Source organism: Bos taurus, chromosome 1 (assembly GCF_002263795.3).
Source record: "Bos taurus isolate L1 Dominette 01449 registration number 42190680 breed Hereford chromosome 1, ARS-UCD2.0, whole genome shotgun sequence".
Taxonomy (NCBI): domain Eukaryota; kingdom Metazoa; phylum Chordata; class Mammalia; order Artiodactyla; family Bovidae; genus Bos; species Bos taurus.
The window spans coordinates 57,622,901-57,642,414 of NC_037328.1; the positions used below are offsets into that span (position 1 = coordinate 57,622,901).

Sequence of the window (19,514 nt, forward strand, 5' to 3'; positions counted from 1 at the left end):
GGAGAAAAGGGAACTCTCCTACACTGTTGGTGAGAATGTAAATTGGCACAGCCACTATGGAGAAGAGTATGGAGGTTCTTTTAAAAAGTAAAAATAAAGCTATGATATGATCCTGCAGTTCCATTCCTGGGCATATATTCAGAGAAAACCAAAGTTCAAAAATGTTCATTGCAGGACTACTTACCATAGCCAGGACATTGAAGCCCATAAATGGAGGAATGGATAAAGAAGATGTGGTACATATATACAATGGAATATAAGTTCAGTTCAGTTGTCGCTCAGTCATGTCCGACTCTTTTCGACCCCACGAATTGCAGCACGCCAGGCCTCCCTGTCCATCACCAACTCCCGGAGTTCACTCAGACGCACGCCCATGGAGTCAGTGATGCCATCCAGCCATCTCATCCTCTGTTGTCCCCTTTTTCTTCTGCCCGCAATCCCTCCCAGCATCAGAGTCTTTTCCAATGAGTCAACTCTTGGCATGAGGTGGCCAAGATATTGGAGCTTCAGCATCAGTCCTTCCAAAGAACACCCAGGACTGATCTCTTTTCGAATGGACTGGTTGGATCTCCTTGCAGTCCAATCACTGAGCCATAAAAAAAGATAAAAATAATGTCATATGCAGTGCCATGAATGGACCCAGAGATTGTCATACTGAGTAGTCAGATAGAGAAAGACAAATATCATATGATCTCACTTATATGTGGAATCTAAAAAACGGTACAAATGAACCTATTTACAAGACAGAAATACAGTAACATATATAGAAAACAAACTTACAGTTACCGTGGGTGAAGGGATGGGGCTTCCCTGGTGGCTCAGTGGTAAAGAATCCTCCTGCCAATGCAGGAGACACAAGAGATACAGGTTCGATCCCTGGGTTGGGAAGATCCCTAGAATAAGAAGTGGCAACCCACTCCAGTATTCTTGCCTGGGAAATCCCACGAACAGAGGGGCCTAGCAGGCTACAATCCATAGGATCACAAAGAGTCAGACATGAGTGAGCGACTGAATGCAAGGGGGGAAGGGCAAGTGGAGGGATAAATTGGGAGATTGGAATTGACATATACGGACTACGATATATAAAATAGATAACTAATAAGAACCTACTGTATAGCACAGGGAACTCTATTCAGTACTCTGTAATAGCCTTTATGGTAACAAAATCTATAAAAAAGTGGATATATGTGTATATATAACTGGATCACTTTGATGAGCAGCAGATACTAACTAGCACACTGTAAATCAACTATTGCTGTTATTGATAAATAAAATAAAATGCCCTCTTTTACTTTGTCAGCCTAATTAACTTTTAAAAGTTCAGTCTATCCTTCAGACCTCATTCAAATTTTATCCCCTGTACAAAGTACTCTCTAAATTCTTCTCACTCCCATTTACCATTTAATGGTCACTACCTCTTCTATAATTCTGTTTTTCTATTACAGCAACCACCAGAATTGGCAACACGATAACTAGAAATAATGAGACAGTGTGAAAACCACTATGGTTTTCCACTATGGAAAATAACATGTGATTAACATGGTTAAAAAAGAAAAGAGGAAAAAGGAAATAAAATGAAAGAACTAAACTTTTTAAAAAGAAAAATACAATTATTGGAATCATATCTCAGTGGGTAGGTTAAAAACCTGATTAGACATAATCAAAAAGAAAATTAAGTGGTGACACAACAACCTAATACTTAAAATGCACTGTCAGAATGGACTACGAACCAATAAAGAGATAAAAAAAAATAGAGTGAAATTTATCTGAGAAAATCTACCTCAGGCCAATAATAAGACAGAAGGCAAAGGAAAACTTGAAAGAGGAAATAAGACAGAATGAAAAAATTCAATGTAAGTCAATTAGAATTTCCTGAGGTGATAACCAAGTATGTCAATAGGTGATGACACTTGTTTGGGAAGAAGTTAAGATAATTAGATCAGTTACTGCAAGCCTGCTCACCTATGGTTAGACTCTTGCTCCTGTTCAAATGTAAAATAAAGCAGGTCACATAATATACAATGTTGCCTGCCCAGTGGCATGTGTTCTGGACAGTCACTGCCCTGTTAATCCTAGATTCATGCTCAGTGATGCAATCTTCTGGGGCTTAGAAAATCTGTGCAAGCTGGCTTCCCTACAACCTTTGCACACTGAAGTTTTATTCTTCCTCTAAAGTAGTGTTACTTCTGGAGATGCTGTAAATCAGAACAGAAAAAAAAAAAAAAATCAAAAAATCAATACAGTTTTATCTGTGACTGTTTAATAAGGATCTACTTATAGTGCATGCTGGTTAAGGCCATGGGCTCTTGAGTTAGATTATCTGGGTGCAAATTCTGCCACAACTGCCTTCTAATGTGTAACATTGAACAAGTTTCTGTGCTTTATCAAATAAAAGAATGATACTAATTTATAACATATTGATTATGCAACAGTAGGAGACAAAATGCTCTGCCAATTACTCATGACATGATTTCTATTGTAGGATGCATCTTGTGCTGGAATATGCTCCATTTGCCCCTCCAGATCAATTCTCCAATGTTTTCTGCCATTCTCTAGGTCCTAAGAGGCCGACTTCTTGGAGGCATTGACAGCAAATGTAGATCAGAGGTGGAAGGAGAGTGAGGTCGGAGTACTACATTTTTCCTGTGGGGGTGTTAGAGTTTGCATATATACCACTCCCATAGCCATCGTCCTATAGGCAGCTCTCAAAAACACTGCTTTCTTCAGATTCCTTCATCTTGTAACTTCAGGTCAAGGAGTGTAATGCCTTCCAGCAGTTGCAAGACACCAGGTCCTTCCTTATCTCTTACCGGTTATGGAAACCACATCTTTTTAAAGTATGCATGCTTTTGTAAAACTCTCCCTAAGTTACTCAAAGTGTGCTGGTTATTTACTGCTGGGACTCTGACTGATACACATCCCATTGTGGAGATGCTAAAATGTGAAAAAATATTGCAGCTTAGATATAGTGAAATATATCACTTAGCTCCTCTGTGTCTCAATTTAATTTCCCTTAAATAGAAGTAATATTCCTTTTAGGATTATTATGATTAAAAGAACTAATACATGTAGAGTACTTAGAAAAGCATCTTGCATGTAATAAGTGCTCAATAAATATCATTAGTATATTTGAAGTATTGTGATAGGTACCATGAATTATGCAGAGACAGATAAAAGACAAAACACAATTTCAAGCATCTTGGTAGTCTTGGTAAGTGACCACGTTTACATCTCAAATTCAGATATTTTGACCTGAAGCCCAGTATTCTTATGTCAAAACTTCCCTAATAATCCAAAATACCTAGAAAGAAGATCACTCTAGGTTAGTTCAAAAACACTTGTAAAACACTTTTTAAAATAAGAGAAGTGTTATTAACTTTAATTATGTACAGTAACACAGCCTAATGATTAAAATGCATTGTCATAATGCACTAAGAATGAATAAAAAGATAAGAAATTAAAATTATCTTGAGTGCAAAACTGGTAGTTATTTATAAATAGATTCTTCAGAAGATAAAATAGGAAAGAGACAAGAAACCTAATCTTAACTGAGCATCCTCTGCTTGAGAGCCACTTCTATACTATGTGAGAGGCACTAATATACTCACGAACTCTCTACAGAGAGAAATGGCTACTCCTTGTGTAGAGATGAGAAATCTACCTCTAAAGGGCAGAGCAGAGACTCAAACTCAAAGCTTCCACAGTCAGGAAGGGGAAGTACAGGGAGCAAGCATACCTTTTCTACATCACACGGCGTCTGGAGTTCTTAAAAAGATCCCCTAACGTGGCTTAAATAGCTTGTACCCACTTATAAGGAATTTAACATTTATGTGTGAGTTCTTTCTTAGACTCCTTTTTGGTTTTTGCTTTATTTTAGGGTTGGTTTTTTGGTTTGTTTGTTTGTTTGTTGCAAATGGCATAAAGATGCAGTCTTAGAATTATCACAAGTGTCTTTTTTCGAAAAACAAGACTTCTTTAAAACCTTGCTACTCAGTGTTGATCTACATATCAGCAATATCAACATCACTTGGTAGCTCATTAGAAATGCAGAGCGTTAGATCCCCATGCAAGGACTGTTCTAAAATTGTTACCCAAGGAAACTAGAAAGAGAAGAATGAAATTGAGAGTTTTAAAAGACATAAAAATTTTGGTGGAAAACAATCTAAAGTATCTTTCTCAACATGGTTTCCTCTATTTCACTCCAGTACCTTTTGCCCTTCCCCACCACCACTCCCAACAGACTCACCAGCTGTGAAAGGGAGAAAAATTGTGAAAAGTATCCCAAAAGCTGAAGACATTTTCTGAAGGGAGTTCCCTTCTTCTTCTTCCTATCCTTACCTCTCTCTTTTCCTTCCATATACCTAGCTGTAGTCTTTTTCTTCTCCTGATCTCCCACATAAGCACTAATGAGAAATCCCCTGCTCTCTTAACTCCACTGTGTTTGCAGCTCACGAGAAACTTAAGAGGAAGCATTTCCTCTTTGGTGAGTTAGGTGATAATGACTGAACTTCCTGATTTGTGCTTATATACATTTATTTCTCTCCAGAGAAACATATGCATTTGACCCACTATTCAGATCTAATTGTAATCAATGGAGTTATATCCCAGATACTGTTTAAATGATTCTTATGAAACATGCATCAGTATATTCATTTTTATAAATGGGGAAGTAGAGAAGTAACTTATCCTAATTTGATCAATGACAGAGCTGTACAACCAGGATAGACACGATGATCTTTTCGTGGATAGTTTTCCTTCCCTTGCATTGTGTCATGTGTGTGTGTGTGTGTGTGTTTGGTAATTTGTTGCGTGGTTTGTGACAGAAGCCAAACATGATCTCTCATTCTAGAAGTATACACTTTAATACAAAAAACACAGAGTATTTAAAACGCTCATAAAGACCATAATACTAATAATTCTCCACTCATATGACCCCCTGCCAAACTTGGGCTGGGGTTAGGGACCAGTCTGCAATCCGGAATTAAAGCCCAGCTGGTGCAATTTTACTCTGATCCATCCAGCATATCCTATGCACAAGCCCCGCACTTCCACAGATAGGGAGGGGACCAGGTGCCATGATAATGCTGCACCTGACGTTTCTCAGGCACTTCCAACCTGGCTCCAGCCACAGCTGCCCCACTGCTCTTTTCTGAACATGGCCTTAGTGCTGTGCCATCCCTGACAGGGACACCTCTGCCCACTCCACAAGCTCAGATATTTTGTAGCCAGGCCAGGTCCTCATTGCCTCTGCCCGACCTGCCTGCACACTCACCCTCGCACGTTCACACCCTGCAGATGATGTTACCCTCTTCTCCTTCATAATTTCTGCTATATTTCTTTTTCCTTCTTTATTCTGTTTGTTTCTGGTTAAAACATTTTAGAATACGGTGCCTTCTGCCACAAAATAGAGGGTGGTGGGGTGGGAGAAGCAATCTACAGATTCACTGCAGTGTTAACATGGGTTTTCTATGTGAAAGGGGTCAGTGAAGACTGAGGGGCATAAGTTTCTGCTTATAAATTCTCCTTGCTACTTCTGCTGCTGCTAAGTCACTTCAGTAATGTCCGACTCTATGCGACCCCATAGACGGCAGCTCACCAGGCTCCCCCGTCCCTGGGATTCTCCAGGCAAGAGTACTGGAGTGGGTGCCATTGCCTTCTCTGATAAATTGTCCTTACATCTACTTAAACAGACAGTAATTCTTTCCTTTGGGTTTGTTTGATTATCCAAAGAAACAATTAATGAAAATTTCTTGTAGAAAAAAAGCATTGGGTTCAGATTCTTGTCACCAGATAGATCATTCCTCAATACATCTAAAGATAAAAGTTTGGATTTTTTAATTGGTGAATTAAATTTATTACTGTCACTATTCTGGTTGTGAGTGTGTGCTCAGTCATGTCCAATTCTTCGCAACTTCATGGACTACAGTCCACCAGGCTTCTCTATCTTTGGAATTTTCCAGGCAAGAATACTGGAGTGGGTCGCCATTTCCTACTCCAAGGGATCTTCCAGACCCAGGGCTCAAATCTGCGTCTCTCATGTCTCCTGCATTGGCAGATGGATGCTTTACCACTGCGCCACCTGGGAAGTCCTCTGGTTGTGATATTATACTATTATTTAGCATAATGTTATCATTAGGGCAAACCGGGAATGGTGCACGAGATCTCTGTGTTATTTCTTTCACCTGGATGTGAATCTATAATTATCTCACTAAAAGTTTCAATTAAAAAAAATTGAAAGTCAAGTATGGCTGAGGAAGGAGAATCTCCCTGAAGATTATAGTCAAAACATTTATTAGCACTGATCTGTGGGCCATGGACCAAAGGAAGATGGAGCACATCTCTTCCAGTGTGATTTTGATCGTGGCCTTTTCCAAAGCATTTGAACTGGGATTAGTTGCTGGATTGAGCCACTGTAAACTTACCCATCCAGTACAGGGAGACCAGCCCTTCAGAGATAATGGTTCATCATTGGCCTTCCCAGTTTATATCATCCATGGGAATCCAGAACAGTAAGGGGCTAAACAGAACCTGCTGCCTGAATGGGGGAACCTGCATTCTGGGGTCCTTTTGTACCTATCCTCCCTCTGTGGAGAGAACTGTGAGCTTGACATGCACTATGGGAAGTGTGTGGGTCTATGCCCCATGACACCTGGTTGCCATGAAGTGTTCCATGTGTAAATGCTGGCATGGCCAGTTTCGCTGCATTCCTCAGTGATTCCTACCCAGCTGTGATGAACACCTCATCACTGCTGGAACTCCAGAATTAACATTGTCTGCATGTGCTTTTCTGCTACCTGGAATCTTCCTTGCTATACAGTTATTAACCCACATTTGCAATCAACATTTGTCATGCAAATTTCATGACCTGAAGAGGCTGTCCCTCCAATGACCCAACTGAGAGACAATGATTCATTCGTTAGTTGTCTTGAAAGAGTGAATACATTTCCCTATGGTCTCTAACATTTCCTTAAAGTACCAGCTACTTTCCTCTGCCCTGCCCTCTCCAGAAAACTACTTTAAAAAAGTAAGCCATATATTATGCCGAACTTCTGTGTTTCTGATACATGTATTTCTAGCAAGGGTTTATAAAGAGTTTCCTTTAAACAATTGAATTCTATCTTCAGATTATTAAGGGTTACTCCCAGTGTGAAACTGAGTATAAAGCAGTGAATAGAGTTGAACAAATTAATTAAAGCAATATCTTGGAAAGGAAAGAAAATCTGTAATGGGAGCAAAGGAGAAGAGAAGGAGCAGTTTTAAGAGGTGAGAGACAGGATGCTGGAGTAATAGAAGTGTACATGTGTCCCTGGGAGACTAGGTAGAAAACGGAGAGCAAATGAGAGAGAGTTGAGAAAATAAATGGATTACTTAGTTGATTAGATGGGTACTGAGAAGCAAGTCAAAAAGCAAAGTTGAAGGGCAAGTTTCTATCATCTATAGGAAGCTGTATAAGACAAGAACACCTGTTCTCTCAAAGATTTGTAGAGAATAAAGTCTCCTTGAAAAAAATTCTATCTGGTCAGTTTTATGTCTTTGGAAATATGTCTACTCAAGTCCTATGTCCACTTTTAAATTGAAGTAGTTGGCTTTGCTTTGTTTTTGCTGTTGGGTTGGATGAATTCTTTATTTATATTTCATATATTGACATCTTATAAATATGGTTTGCAAATATTTTCTTCCATTTTATAAGTTGCCTTTTCATTTTTACGGAAGCAAGGTCCAATGCTGTAAACAGCAATATTGCATAGGAACCTGGAATGTTAGGTCCATGAATCAAGGCAAATCGGAAGTGGTCAAACAGGAGATAGCAAGAGTGAACGTAAACATTTTAGGAATGAGCAAACTAAAATGGACTGAAATAGGTGAATTTAACTCAGATGAACATTATATCTACTAGTGTGGCCAAGAATCCCTTAGAAGAAACAGAGTAGCCATCATCGTCAACAAGAGTCCAAAATGTAGTACTTGGGTGCAGTCTCAAAAATGACAGAATGATCTCTGTTCATTTTCAAGGCAAACCGTTCAATATCACAGTAATCCAAGTCTATGCCCCAAGTAATGCTGAAGACACTGAAGTTGAACGGTTCTAGGAAGACCTACAAGACCTTATAGAATTAATACCCAAAAAAGATATCCTTTTCAGTATAGTGGACTAGAATGCAAAAGCAGGAAGAAATACCTGGAGGAACAGGCAAATTTGGCCTTGGAGTACAGAATGAAGCAGTTCAGTTCAGTTCATTCACTCAGTCGTGTCAGACGCTTTGAACCACATGAAATGCAGCACGCCAGGCCTCCCTGTCCATCACCAAGCGCAGGAGTCTACCCAAATGCATGTCCATTGAGTTGGTGATGCCATCCAGCCATCACATCCTTTGTCATCCCCTTCTCCTCCTGCCCTCAATCTTTCCCAGCCATCAGGGTCTTTTCAAACAAGTCAGCTCTTCACATCAGATGGCCACAGTACTGGAGTTTCAGCTTCATAATCAGTCCTTCGAATGAACACCCAAGACTGATCTTCTTTAGGATGGACTGATTGGCTCTCCTTGCAGTCCAAGGGACTCTCAAGAATCTTCTCCAAAACCACAGTTCAAAGCATCAATTCTTCGGCACTCAGCTTTCTTTATAGTCCAACTCTCACATCCATATATGACTACTGGAAAAACCATAGCCTTGACTACACAGACCTTTGTTGACAAAGTAATGTCTCTGATTTTTAATATGCTGTCTAAAGTCCCTTGGACTGCAAGGAGATCCAACCAGTCCATTCTAAAGGAGATCAGCTCTGGGTGTTCTTTGGAAGGAATGATTCTAGCACTGAAACTCCAGTACTTTGGCCACCTCATGCAAAGAATTGACTCATTGGAAAAGACTCTGAAGCTGGTAGGGATTGGGGGCAGGAGGAGAAGGGGACGACAGAGGATGAGATGGCTGGATGGCATCACCGACTCGATGGACGTGAGTTTGAGTGAACTCCGGGAGATGGTGATGGACAGGCAGGCCTGGCGTGCTGTGATTCATGGGGTTGCAAAGAGTTGAACATGATTGAGCGACTGAACTGAACTGAGCTTGGTCATAACTTTCTTTCCAAGGAGTAAGCATCTTTTAATTTCATGGCTGCAATCACCATCTGCAGTGATTTTGGAGCTCAAAAAAATAAAGTCAGCCACCGTTTCCCCATCTATTTGCCATGAAGTGATGGGACCGGATGCCATGATCTTAGTTTTCTGAATGAAGCAGGGCAAAGGCTAATAGAGTTTTGCCAAGAGAACACAAGAGTGATAACCAACACCCTCTTCCAACATAAGAGAAGACTACACGTGGACATCACCAGATGGCCAACACCTAAATTAGATTGATTATATTCTTTGCAGCCAAAGATGGAGAAGCTCTATACAGTCAGCTAAAACAAGACCGGGGTTAACTGTGGCTCAGATTATGAACTCCTTGTTGCCAAATTCAGACTTAAGTTGAAGAAAGTGGGGAAAACCACTAGACCATTCAGGTATGACCTAAATCAAATCCCTTATGATCATACAGTGGAAGTGAGAAACAGATTTAAGGGGCTAGATCTGATAGACAGAGTGCCTGATGAACTATGGATAGAGGTTCATGACACTGTACAGGAGACAGGGAGCAAGACCATCCCCAAGAAAAAGAAAAGCAAAAATCAAATGGCTGTCTGAGGAAGCCTTACAAATAGCTGTGAAAAGAGGAGAAGTAAAAAGCAAAGGAGAAAAGGAAAGATATACCCATTTGAATGCAGAGTTCCAAAGAATAGCAAGAAGAGATAAGAAAGCCTTCCTCAGCGATCAGTGCAAAGAAATAGAGGAAAACAATAGAATGGGAAAGACTAGAGATCTCTTCAAGGAAATTAGAGATACCAAGGGAACATTTCATGCAAAGAAGGGCTCAATAAAGGACAGAAATGGCATGGACCTAACAAAAAGCAGAAGATATTAAGAAGAGGTGGCAAGAATACACAGAAGAACTGTACAAAAAAAGATCTTCATGACCCAGACAATCACGATGGTGTGATCACTCACCTAGAGCCAGACATCCTGGAATGTGAAGTCAAGTGGGCCTTAGGAAGCATCACTATGAACAAAGCTAGTGGAGGTGATGGAATTCCAGTTGAGCTCTTTCAAATCCTGAAAGATGATGCTGTGAAAGTGCTGCACTCAATATGCCAGCAAATTTGGAAAACTCAGCAGTGGCCACAGGACTGGAAAAGGTCAGTTTTCATTCCAATCCCAAAGAAAGGCAATGCCAAAGAATGCTCAAACTACCACACAATTGCACTCATCTCACACGCTAGCAAAGTAATGCTCAAAATTCTCCAAGCCAGGCTTCAATAATATGTGAACTGTGAACTTCCAGATGTTCAAGCTGGCTTTAAAAAAGGCAGAGGAACCAGAGATCAAATTTCCAGCTTCTGCTGGATCATCGAAAAAGCAAGAAGAGTTCCAGAAAAACATCTATTTCTGCTTTATTGACTATGCCAAAGCCTTTGACTGTGTGGATCACAATAAACTGTGGAAAATTCTGAAAGAGAAGAGAATACCACACCACCCAACCTGCCTCTTGAGAAATCTGTATGCAGGTCAGGAAGCAACAGTTAGAACTGCACATGGAACAACAGACTGGTTCCAAATAGGAAAAGGAGTACGTCAAAGCTGTATATTGTCACCCTGCTTATTTAACTTCTATGCAGAGTACATCATGAGAAACCCTGGGCTGGAGAAAGCACAAGCTGGAATCAAGATTGCAGGGAGAAATATCAATAACCTCAGATATGCAGATGACACCACATTTATGGCAGAAAGTGAACAAGAACTAAAGAGCCTCTTGATGAAAGTGAAAGAGGAGAGTGAAAAAGTTGGCCTAAGCTCAACATTCAGAAAACGAAGATCATGGCATCCAGTCCCATCATGATTATCTGGGTCGTGAAGATCTTTTTTGTACAGTTCTTCTGTGTATTCTTGCCACCTCTTCTTAATATCTTCTGCTTCTGTTAGGTCCATGCCATTTCTGTCCTTTATTGAGCCCTTCTTTGCATGAAATGTTCCCTTGGTATCTCTAATTTCCTTGAAGAGATCTCTAGTCTTTCCCATTCTATTGTTTTCCTCTATTTCTTTGCACTGATCGTTGAGGAAGGCTTTCTTATCTCTCCTTGCTATTCTTTGGAACTCTGCATTCAAATGGGTATATCTTCCCTTTTCTCCTTTGCTTTTCACTTCTCTTTTTTTCCACAGCTATTTGTAAGGCTTCCTCAGACAGCCATTTGGCTTTTTGCTTTTCTTGGGGATTGTTGCTCCCTGTCTCCTGTACAGTGTCACGAACTTCCGTCCATAGTTCATCAGGCACTCTGTCTATCAGATCTAGCCCCTTAAATCTATTTCTCACTTCCACTGTATGATCATAAGGGATTTGATTTAGGTCATACCTGAATGGTCTACTGGTTTTCCCCACTTTCTTCAACTTAAGTCTGAATTTGGCAATAAGGAATTCATGATCTGAGCCACAGTTAATCCCGGTCTTATTTTAGCTGACTGTATAGAGCTTCTCCATCTTTGGCTGCAAAGAATATAATCAATCTGATTTAGGTGTTGGCCATCTGGTGATGTCCACGTGTAGTCTTCTCTTATGTTGGAAGAGGATGTTGGGTATGACCAGTGCTTTCTCTTGGCAAAACTCTATTAGCCTTTGCCCTGCTTCATTCTGTACTCCAAGGCCAAATTTGCCTGTTACTCCAGGTGTTTCTTGACTTCCTACTTTGCATTCCAGTCCTGTATAATGAAAAGGACATCTTTTTTGGGTGTTAGTTCTAAAAGGTGTTGTATGTCTTCATAGAACTGTTCAGCTTCTTCAGCATTACTGGTCGGGGCATAGACTTGGATTACCATGATATTGAATCATTTGCCTTGAAAATGAACAGAGATCATTCTGTCGTTTTTGAGATTGCATCCAAGTACAGAATTTTGGACTCTTTTTTTGACTATGATGGCTACTCCATTTCTTCTAATGAATTCTTGCCCATAGTAGTAGATAATATGGTCATCTGAGTTAAATTCACCCATTCCAGTCCATTTTAGTTTGCTGAATCCTAGACTGTCAACGTTCACTCTTGCCATCTCCTGCTTGACTGGTCCCATCACTTCATGGCAAAGAGATGGAGAAACAGTGGAAACAGTGGCAGACTTTATTTTTAGGGGCCCCAAAATCACTGCAGATAGTGGCTGCAGCCATGAAATTAAAAGATGCTTACTTGTTGGAATAAAAGTTATGACCAACTTAGACAGCATCTTAAAAGCAGAGACATTACTTTGCCAACAAATGTCCGTCTAGTCAAGGCTATGGTTTTTCCAGTATTCATGTATGGATGTGAGAGTTGGACTGTGAAGAAGGCTGAGTGCCAAAGGATTGATGCTTTTGAACTGTAGTGTTGGAGAAGACTCTTGAGAGTCCCTTGGACTGCAAGGATATCCAACCAGTCCATTCTAAAGGAGATCAGCTCTGGGTGTTCTTTGGAAGGAATGATGCTAAAGCTGAAACTCCAGTACTTTGGCCACCTCATGCGAAGAGTTGATTCATTGGAAAAGACTCTGATGCTGGGAGGGATTGGGGGCAGGAGGAAAAGGGGACGACAGAGGATGAGATGGCTGGATGGCATCACCGACTCGATGGACGTGAGTTTGAGTGAACTCCGGGAAATGGTGATGGACAGGGAGGCCTGGCGTGCTGCAATTCATGGGGTCGCAAAGAGTCGGACACGACTGAGCGACTGAACTGAACTCCATATTACCTTCTGCTTCTTGGAAAACATGACACGCTAAGTCCAATCACTAGATTTTCTGGTTCAGCAGATCTAGAGAGGAATTGGGGAATCTTTATTATTTTGTATTTCCCCACATAATTCTGATTTTCAACTATGTTTAACACCCCTGTAGTAGAAGAGTTTAATACATTTATTTCCTAAAAAGTGTAATTTGACATTATAAATTATCTTGACACCTTCACTATGATGTTATTTGACATGATTGTTTTGACATTATCAAGTTAAAATGTAAAATATTTAAACAGATATTGAACCTAAGAGTGAACCTCATCCCAATAAAGGGATGGATGAAGAATTAAGAAAATGTCAAGACAAGGTTATAATGTCTATTGTGCACACTTCTTGGTAATATTTATATGCAGAAACTTAATGGACTGTTTTCTTGACCTCATCAAAATGGTTTGGTTAAAATATCACGTCAAGAGCCACTATAGTAGTTTTATATCCAAAATAAATTAACAATCATTTTAAGGATAAAGTTTAGAGTAACCAAAATATCTTCAGGGAGACAAACATATTAGTAAAACAAAATAGCTGTCAAATGTTTCTAATGGCACAATTAAAGCATGAATGGATTTTGTTTTAATTTCTACCATGTTAAAAAATTTAATTTTTTTTCAATGTACCAGCAAATTTATTTTATTTTATTTTATTTTTAAACTTTACAAAATGGTATTAGTTTTGCCAAATATTGAAATGAATCTGCCACAGGTATACATGTGTTCCCCATCCTGAATCCTCCTCCCTCCTCCCTCCCCATACCATCCCTCTGGGTCCTCCCAGTGCACCAGCCCCAAGCATCCAGTATTGTGCATCGAACCTGGACTGGCGACTCATTTCATACATGGTATCATACATGTTTCAATGCCATTCTCCCAAATCTTCCCACCCTCTCCCTCTCCCACAGAGTCCATAAGACTGTTCTATACATCAGTGTCTCTTTTGCTGTCTCGTACACAGGGTTATTGTTACCATCTTTCTAAATTCCATATATATGCGTTAGTATACTGTATTGGTGTTTTTCTTTCTGGCTTACTTCACTCTGTATAATAGGCTCCAGTTTCATCCACCTCATTAGAACTGATTCAAATGTATTCTTTTTAATGGCTGAGTAATACTCCACTGTGTATATGTACCACTGCTTTCTTATCCATTCATCTGCTGATGGACATCTAGGTTGCTTCCATGTCCTGGCTATTATAAACAGTGCTGCGATGAACATTGGGGTACACGTGTCTCTTTCCATTCTGGTTTCCTCAGTGTGTATGCCCAGCAGTGGGATTGCTGGATCATAAGGCAGTTCTATTTCCAGTTTTTTAAGGAATCTCCACACTGTTCTCCATAGTGGCTGTACTAGTTTGCATTCCCACCAACAGTGTAAGAGGGTTCCCTTTTCTCCACACCCTCTCCAGCATTTATTGCTTGTAGACTTTTGGATCGCAGCCATTCTGACTGGCGTGAAATGGTACCTCATAGTGGTTTTGATTTGCATTTCTCTGATAATGAGTGATGTTGAGCATCTTTTCACGTGTTTGTTAGCCATCTGTATGTCTTCTTTGGAGAAATGTCTATTTAGTTCTTTGGCCCATTTTTTGATTGGGTCATTTATTTTTCTGGAGTTGAGCTGTAGGAGTTGCTTGTATATTTTTGAGATTAGTTGTTTGTCAGTTGCTTCATTTGCTATTATTTTCTCCCATTCTGAAGGCTGCCTTTTCACCTTGCTAATAGTTTCCTTTGATGTGCAGAAGCTTTTAAGGTTAATTAGGTCCCATTTGTTTATTTTTTCTTTTATTTCCAGTATTCTGGGAGGTGGGTCATAGAGGATCCTGCTGTGATGTATGTCAGAGAGTGTTTTGCCTATGTTCTCCTCTAGGAGTTTTATAGTTTCTGGTCTTACGTTGAGATCTTTAATCCATTTTGAGTTTATTTTTATGTATGGTGTTAGAAAGTGTTCTAGTTTCATTCTTTTACAAGTGGTTGACCAGATTTCCCAGCACCACTTGTTAAAGAGATTGTCTTTAATCCATTGTATATTCTTGCCTCCTTTGTCAAAGATAAGGTGTCCATATGTGCGTGGATTTATCTCTGGGCATTTATAGATTCAATGCAATCCCTATCAAGCTACCAACGGTATCCTTCACAGAGCTAGAACAAATAATTTCACAATTTGTATGGAAATACAAAAAACCTCGAATAGCCAAAGCTATCTTGAGAAAGAAGAATGGAACTGGAGGAATCAACCTACCTGACTTCAGGCTCTACTACAAAGCCACAGTTATCAAGACAGTATGGTATGGTACTGTACCAGCAAATTTTTATTCTACAGGTGTTTAGTGAGAAGGATTAACACATAACTGTTAGTTTCCAAACTATGTCCCATAGAAGGGGAAGGTCCCACAGGGGTCACTGCAGGGTTGAGGAACTGAGAAGTCACAAGTTCAGGACCTCTGGCTACTCCTTTGGCTAAAAGGCTTTATACTTATCTCTGTTTTATATAATATGGTTCCACAGAAAAAAAATTTTTTTGAAAAAAAAAAAACAAACCTTTTTTAAGGTATGAGAGTCATGTTTTAAGCAAAGTTCGTAATTCTATAAAAGAAGTAAGAAAGCCAATGACTTTCTTACTGAGTCCAGGCCCTATGCCAGCTACTTCCTCAGATTACGAAAAAACACATAGATTTTTAACTATAACGCAGAGAAAATGAATATGTAAAACCTTCTTACATAGTTCAATAATGCTTGTGGCATGACATGACATAGTAGCTTTCTAACTAAATCATGTTTATTTTATTCTTTTTAACTTTACAATATTGTGTTGGTTCTGCCACACACCAAAATGAATCTGCCACAGGCACACATGTGCTCCCCATCCCGAGCCCTCCTCCCCCCCGCTCCCCACACCATACCCCCGGGTCGTCCCAGCGCACCAGCCCCAAGCATCCAGCATCGTGCATGGAACCTGGACTGGCGACCTGTTTCACACATGATATTATACATGTTTCAATGCCATTCTCCCAAATCATCCCATCCTCTCCCTCTCCCACAGAGTCCAAAAGACTGTTCTATACATCAGTGTCTCTTTTGCTGTCTCATATACAAGTTTATTGTTACCATCTTTCTAAATTCCATATATATGCATTAGTATACTGTATTGGTGTTTTTCTTTCTGGCTTACTTCACTCTGTATAATAGGCTCCAGTTTCATCCACCTCATTAGAACTGATTCAAATGTATTCTTTTTAATGGCTGAGTAATACTCCATTATGTATATGTACCACAGCTTTCTTATCCATTCAACTGCTGATGGACATCTAGGTTACTTCCATGTCCTGGCTATTATAAACAGTGCTGCGATGAACATTGGGGTACACATGTCTCTTTCAATTCTGGTTTCCTCAGTGTGTATGCCCAGAAGTGGGATTGCTGGGTCATAAGGCAGCTCTATTTCCAGTTTTTCCTCTATTTTTCTAAGGAATAAAATATTGGGAATATATTAATAATTTTTAATATATGAAAAATATATTTCATTATGAAAAATAAATCTGTTTACTTCATAGCAGGAAAAATGATACTGAAAATTAAATTTCAAAAACTGAAAAAATTTAATTTTCAGTATCGTTTTTCCTGCTATGAAGTAAACAGATTTATTTTTCATAATGAAATATATTTTTCATATATTAAAAATTATTAATATATTCCCAATATTTTATTCCTTAGAAAAATAGAGGAAAGGGTCATGTCATCCCATGGTTATTCCTTTAGCATATAAGATCATACTTAGTAAATATCCCAAGTCCTCAAGAATGCATATTTAACTGATTATATAGTCAATCAACATTTGTTATTTGATAAATGTATCACAATAAAATGTATACCATAAAAACACACTTCTCCAATTGATCACATTATTAGGTATTAGATAGCAATACTGCTCTAGAGATTTAATAAGTTCAGAAGAAGCTAATGTCCTCATGTGTGTTCTTCCTCTCTCTCTCTCACACACATATGCACACATGCACACACGGAAGGAAAATATAAATTCAGTTTTATTAAATAGTGAAATTCTTATTATAATCCTATATTTGCTAACAGAAGGTTGACAATTAACAGATATTGAAATAATAGAAAAGGCACCTTCAAACAGGATTGGAGAGAATATAAATTGATACAATTTGACATAGCAGTCAATAATATTGACATATCAGTCAATAATAACGATGCTCAAAACTTTTAACCTCGCAATTTCACTCAAGGAAATTATCTTACAAATATGTTCAAACACATTCAAAGAGATAAATCCACAAGAAATATTCTATGTAGTATTGTTTATAATAGCAAAACAAAACAATCGAAATGTCCACCACAGGGTTAATTAAATTCAATTCCATTACATACAATGGAATTATATGTAACCATTAAGAAGAATGAGGTAGCTCTGCTTGTGTTGATACAAAAGATCTTTAAGATATACTATATTATTAACTTTCTATAAGTACAGAACAAATTATGCTATGTTTCTATTTCTGTCTTGACAAGGATATACGTGTATGAATATGTAAGTGGACATATAAGTGTATACATATACAACGCACCTACAGGTATGACATGTGCACATAGAAATTTCCTCAAATATTACATAAAACTTTTCGTAATTATTCTTTCTGTGAAGTTATTTGAGGTAACTCAATTTTCATCATCTACCGTACTGAACAATTTTAATATTTATCAGGAGCGTGTACTTTCTTTGTAATAATATCAGTTTAAAGAACTAGCCAGTAACAGCTAAAATTCTAAAAGTTCAACTGTATAAAGATATAAATGCAAATCCTCTATAATGTCTCTGTCTTCTAAGAATCTTTGAAAAGCTAGTTTCAAAATAGGCTTTTCATTCCAGAACTCTAAGAAAATAAGAACAGTATCTGTAACTGCATCTTGATTCATTTGTCCTGGTGCTACACTCTAGGAACATAAATAGTATGGAGATTCATACCATCAACTTCACTTTGTAACACCTGAGACGTCTTCACCCTGTTTGTAATATCATAAAGTGGATTGTTCTTCTCTGTGTAGCTGGCATAGGGCTCCATTTCATCCTAAGATATAACCCAACGTTAAATTCAATTAAAAAAAAACAACAGAAATCCTAACGACCTGTGCTTTTCTAACAAGTGCTCACAACTTTAGTGTCTACCAATAGTGGTCTCTGAGTCTGCATGAACATAAAAGCAAGACTTTTCTAATATACTATCAAAAAATTTTTGATTATTTATGTCTCAGTGTCAGATGATAACAGTTGCCTGAAAGTAGGAATGTAGAAGAGTGAAGTGACGTGAGGAGTATTTCAGAAGAGAGTGTCAAAGATTTAATAAACTACTTGTTATAGTAGGTTCTAGAGCTGGATAGGTATTAAACTTAGGTAAAAAGGGCTTCCCTGATAGCTCAGTTGGTAAACAATCCACCTGCAATGCAGGAGACCCTGGTTCGATTCCTGGGTCAGGAAGATCCGCTAAAGAGGGGATAGGCTACCCAGTCTAGTATTCTTGGGCCTCCCTTGCGGCTTAGCAGGTAAAGAATCGCCTGCAATGAGGGAGACCTGAGTTTGATCCCTGGGTTGGAAAGATCCCCTGGAGAAGGGAAAGGCTACCCACTCCAGTATTCTGGCCTGGAGAAGTTCATGGGCTGTATAGTCCATGGGGTCTCAAAGAGTGGGACACGACTAAGTGACTTTCATTTTCACTTTAGGTAAGACAGAAATGATGATGGTATTGAAAAAAGGAAATCAAGAATTAGAGATGGTTTAAAGGAGGAAGAAATACTAACTCAATTTCTCCAAAGATTACAGTCCAAACGAGGCTAACATGATGTCTTTTGTAGGATGCAGTTCTTAAAAATATGGATTTGGGGTGTGTTTAAATAGTGCTTGGTGGATAATTAACAAAATAAGTACATCTGACAGTATTGTAGAATTAGAATTTTTTTCTTTTTAATTAAAATACTAATATTGATGCAAATTACAAATTATATGACTAGATGCTGGGAAAGATGGAGGGCAGGAGGAGAAGGGGACGACAGAGGGTGAGATGGTTGGATGGCATCACTGACTCAATGGACATATGTTTGGGTGGACTCTGGGAGTTGGTGATGGACAGGGAGGCCTGGCGTGCTGCGGTTCATGGGGTCACAGAGAGTCGGACACAACTGAGTGACTAAACTGAACTAACTGACTAGATTTTCAGACTACATGGCTTAAAAGTTTGCAAATATTCTTTTTAATCTTACCTCCTGAACAACTGGAGTATGCTCTGTTTTTTTCAATTTACATTTTCTGCAAAAATAAAAATAAGCTAGAATAAATATCAAACCATGATTATTCAGATTGAAAATGAGAAAACAAAAGAGTATGCTGTTGACAATTATGGTTCATTTTGATAGAAACTATAATAAGTCAGAAATGAACTATCAGATATGAGTAAAGAATGCTGCTTGCAGTTAACACATCCAAATAAGATAATTCTGAATTTTGGAAAGATAAGTAAAATTATGCAAAGAACCTTGTGTAATGGAATATATGCAACACCTCATCTTTGGTATATGAAATTAATTATTGTAATTCTTTTCCCTAATACAAAATAGCAGGCACTGTCTTTCCCAAGATCCTGCCCCAGACAGCCTAATTCAC

At 38.8% G+C, this 19,514-nt stretch overlaps 1 protein-coding gene and 1 pseudogene across 3 annotated transcripts in view; one reads left to right on the forward strand and one right to left on the reverse strand.

Annotated features, from left to right (window-relative positions):
• Positions 1 to 19,514, reverse strand: part of LOC516008 (CD200 receptor 1-like) — a 63,520-nt gene that overhangs the window by 5,312 nt on the left and 38,694 nt on the right. Inside the window, exons 7-9 of one of the 3 annotated variants that reach the window (XM_024987684.2) lie at positions 19,115 to 19,160; positions 17,826 to 17,928; positions 15,731 to 16,302 (exon numbers count right to left, since the gene is read on the reverse strand). In XM_024987684.2, coding sequence (XP_024843452.1) covers positions 16,295 to 16,302; positions 17,826 to 17,928; positions 19,115 to 19,160 — 157 coding nt within the window. In that variant the 3' untranslated portion in view covers positions 15,731 to 16,294. Of the gene's footprint in view, positions 1 to 15,730; positions 16,303 to 16,863; positions 17,929 to 19,114; positions 19,161 to 19,514 lie in introns of those variants that run through there. The other 2 variants (XM_024987554.2, NM_001099374.2) reach the window with 2 other exon arrangements.
• On the forward strand, positions 6,130 to 6,889 carry LOC104970849 (putative teratocarcinoma-derived growth factor 3; annotated as a pseudogene).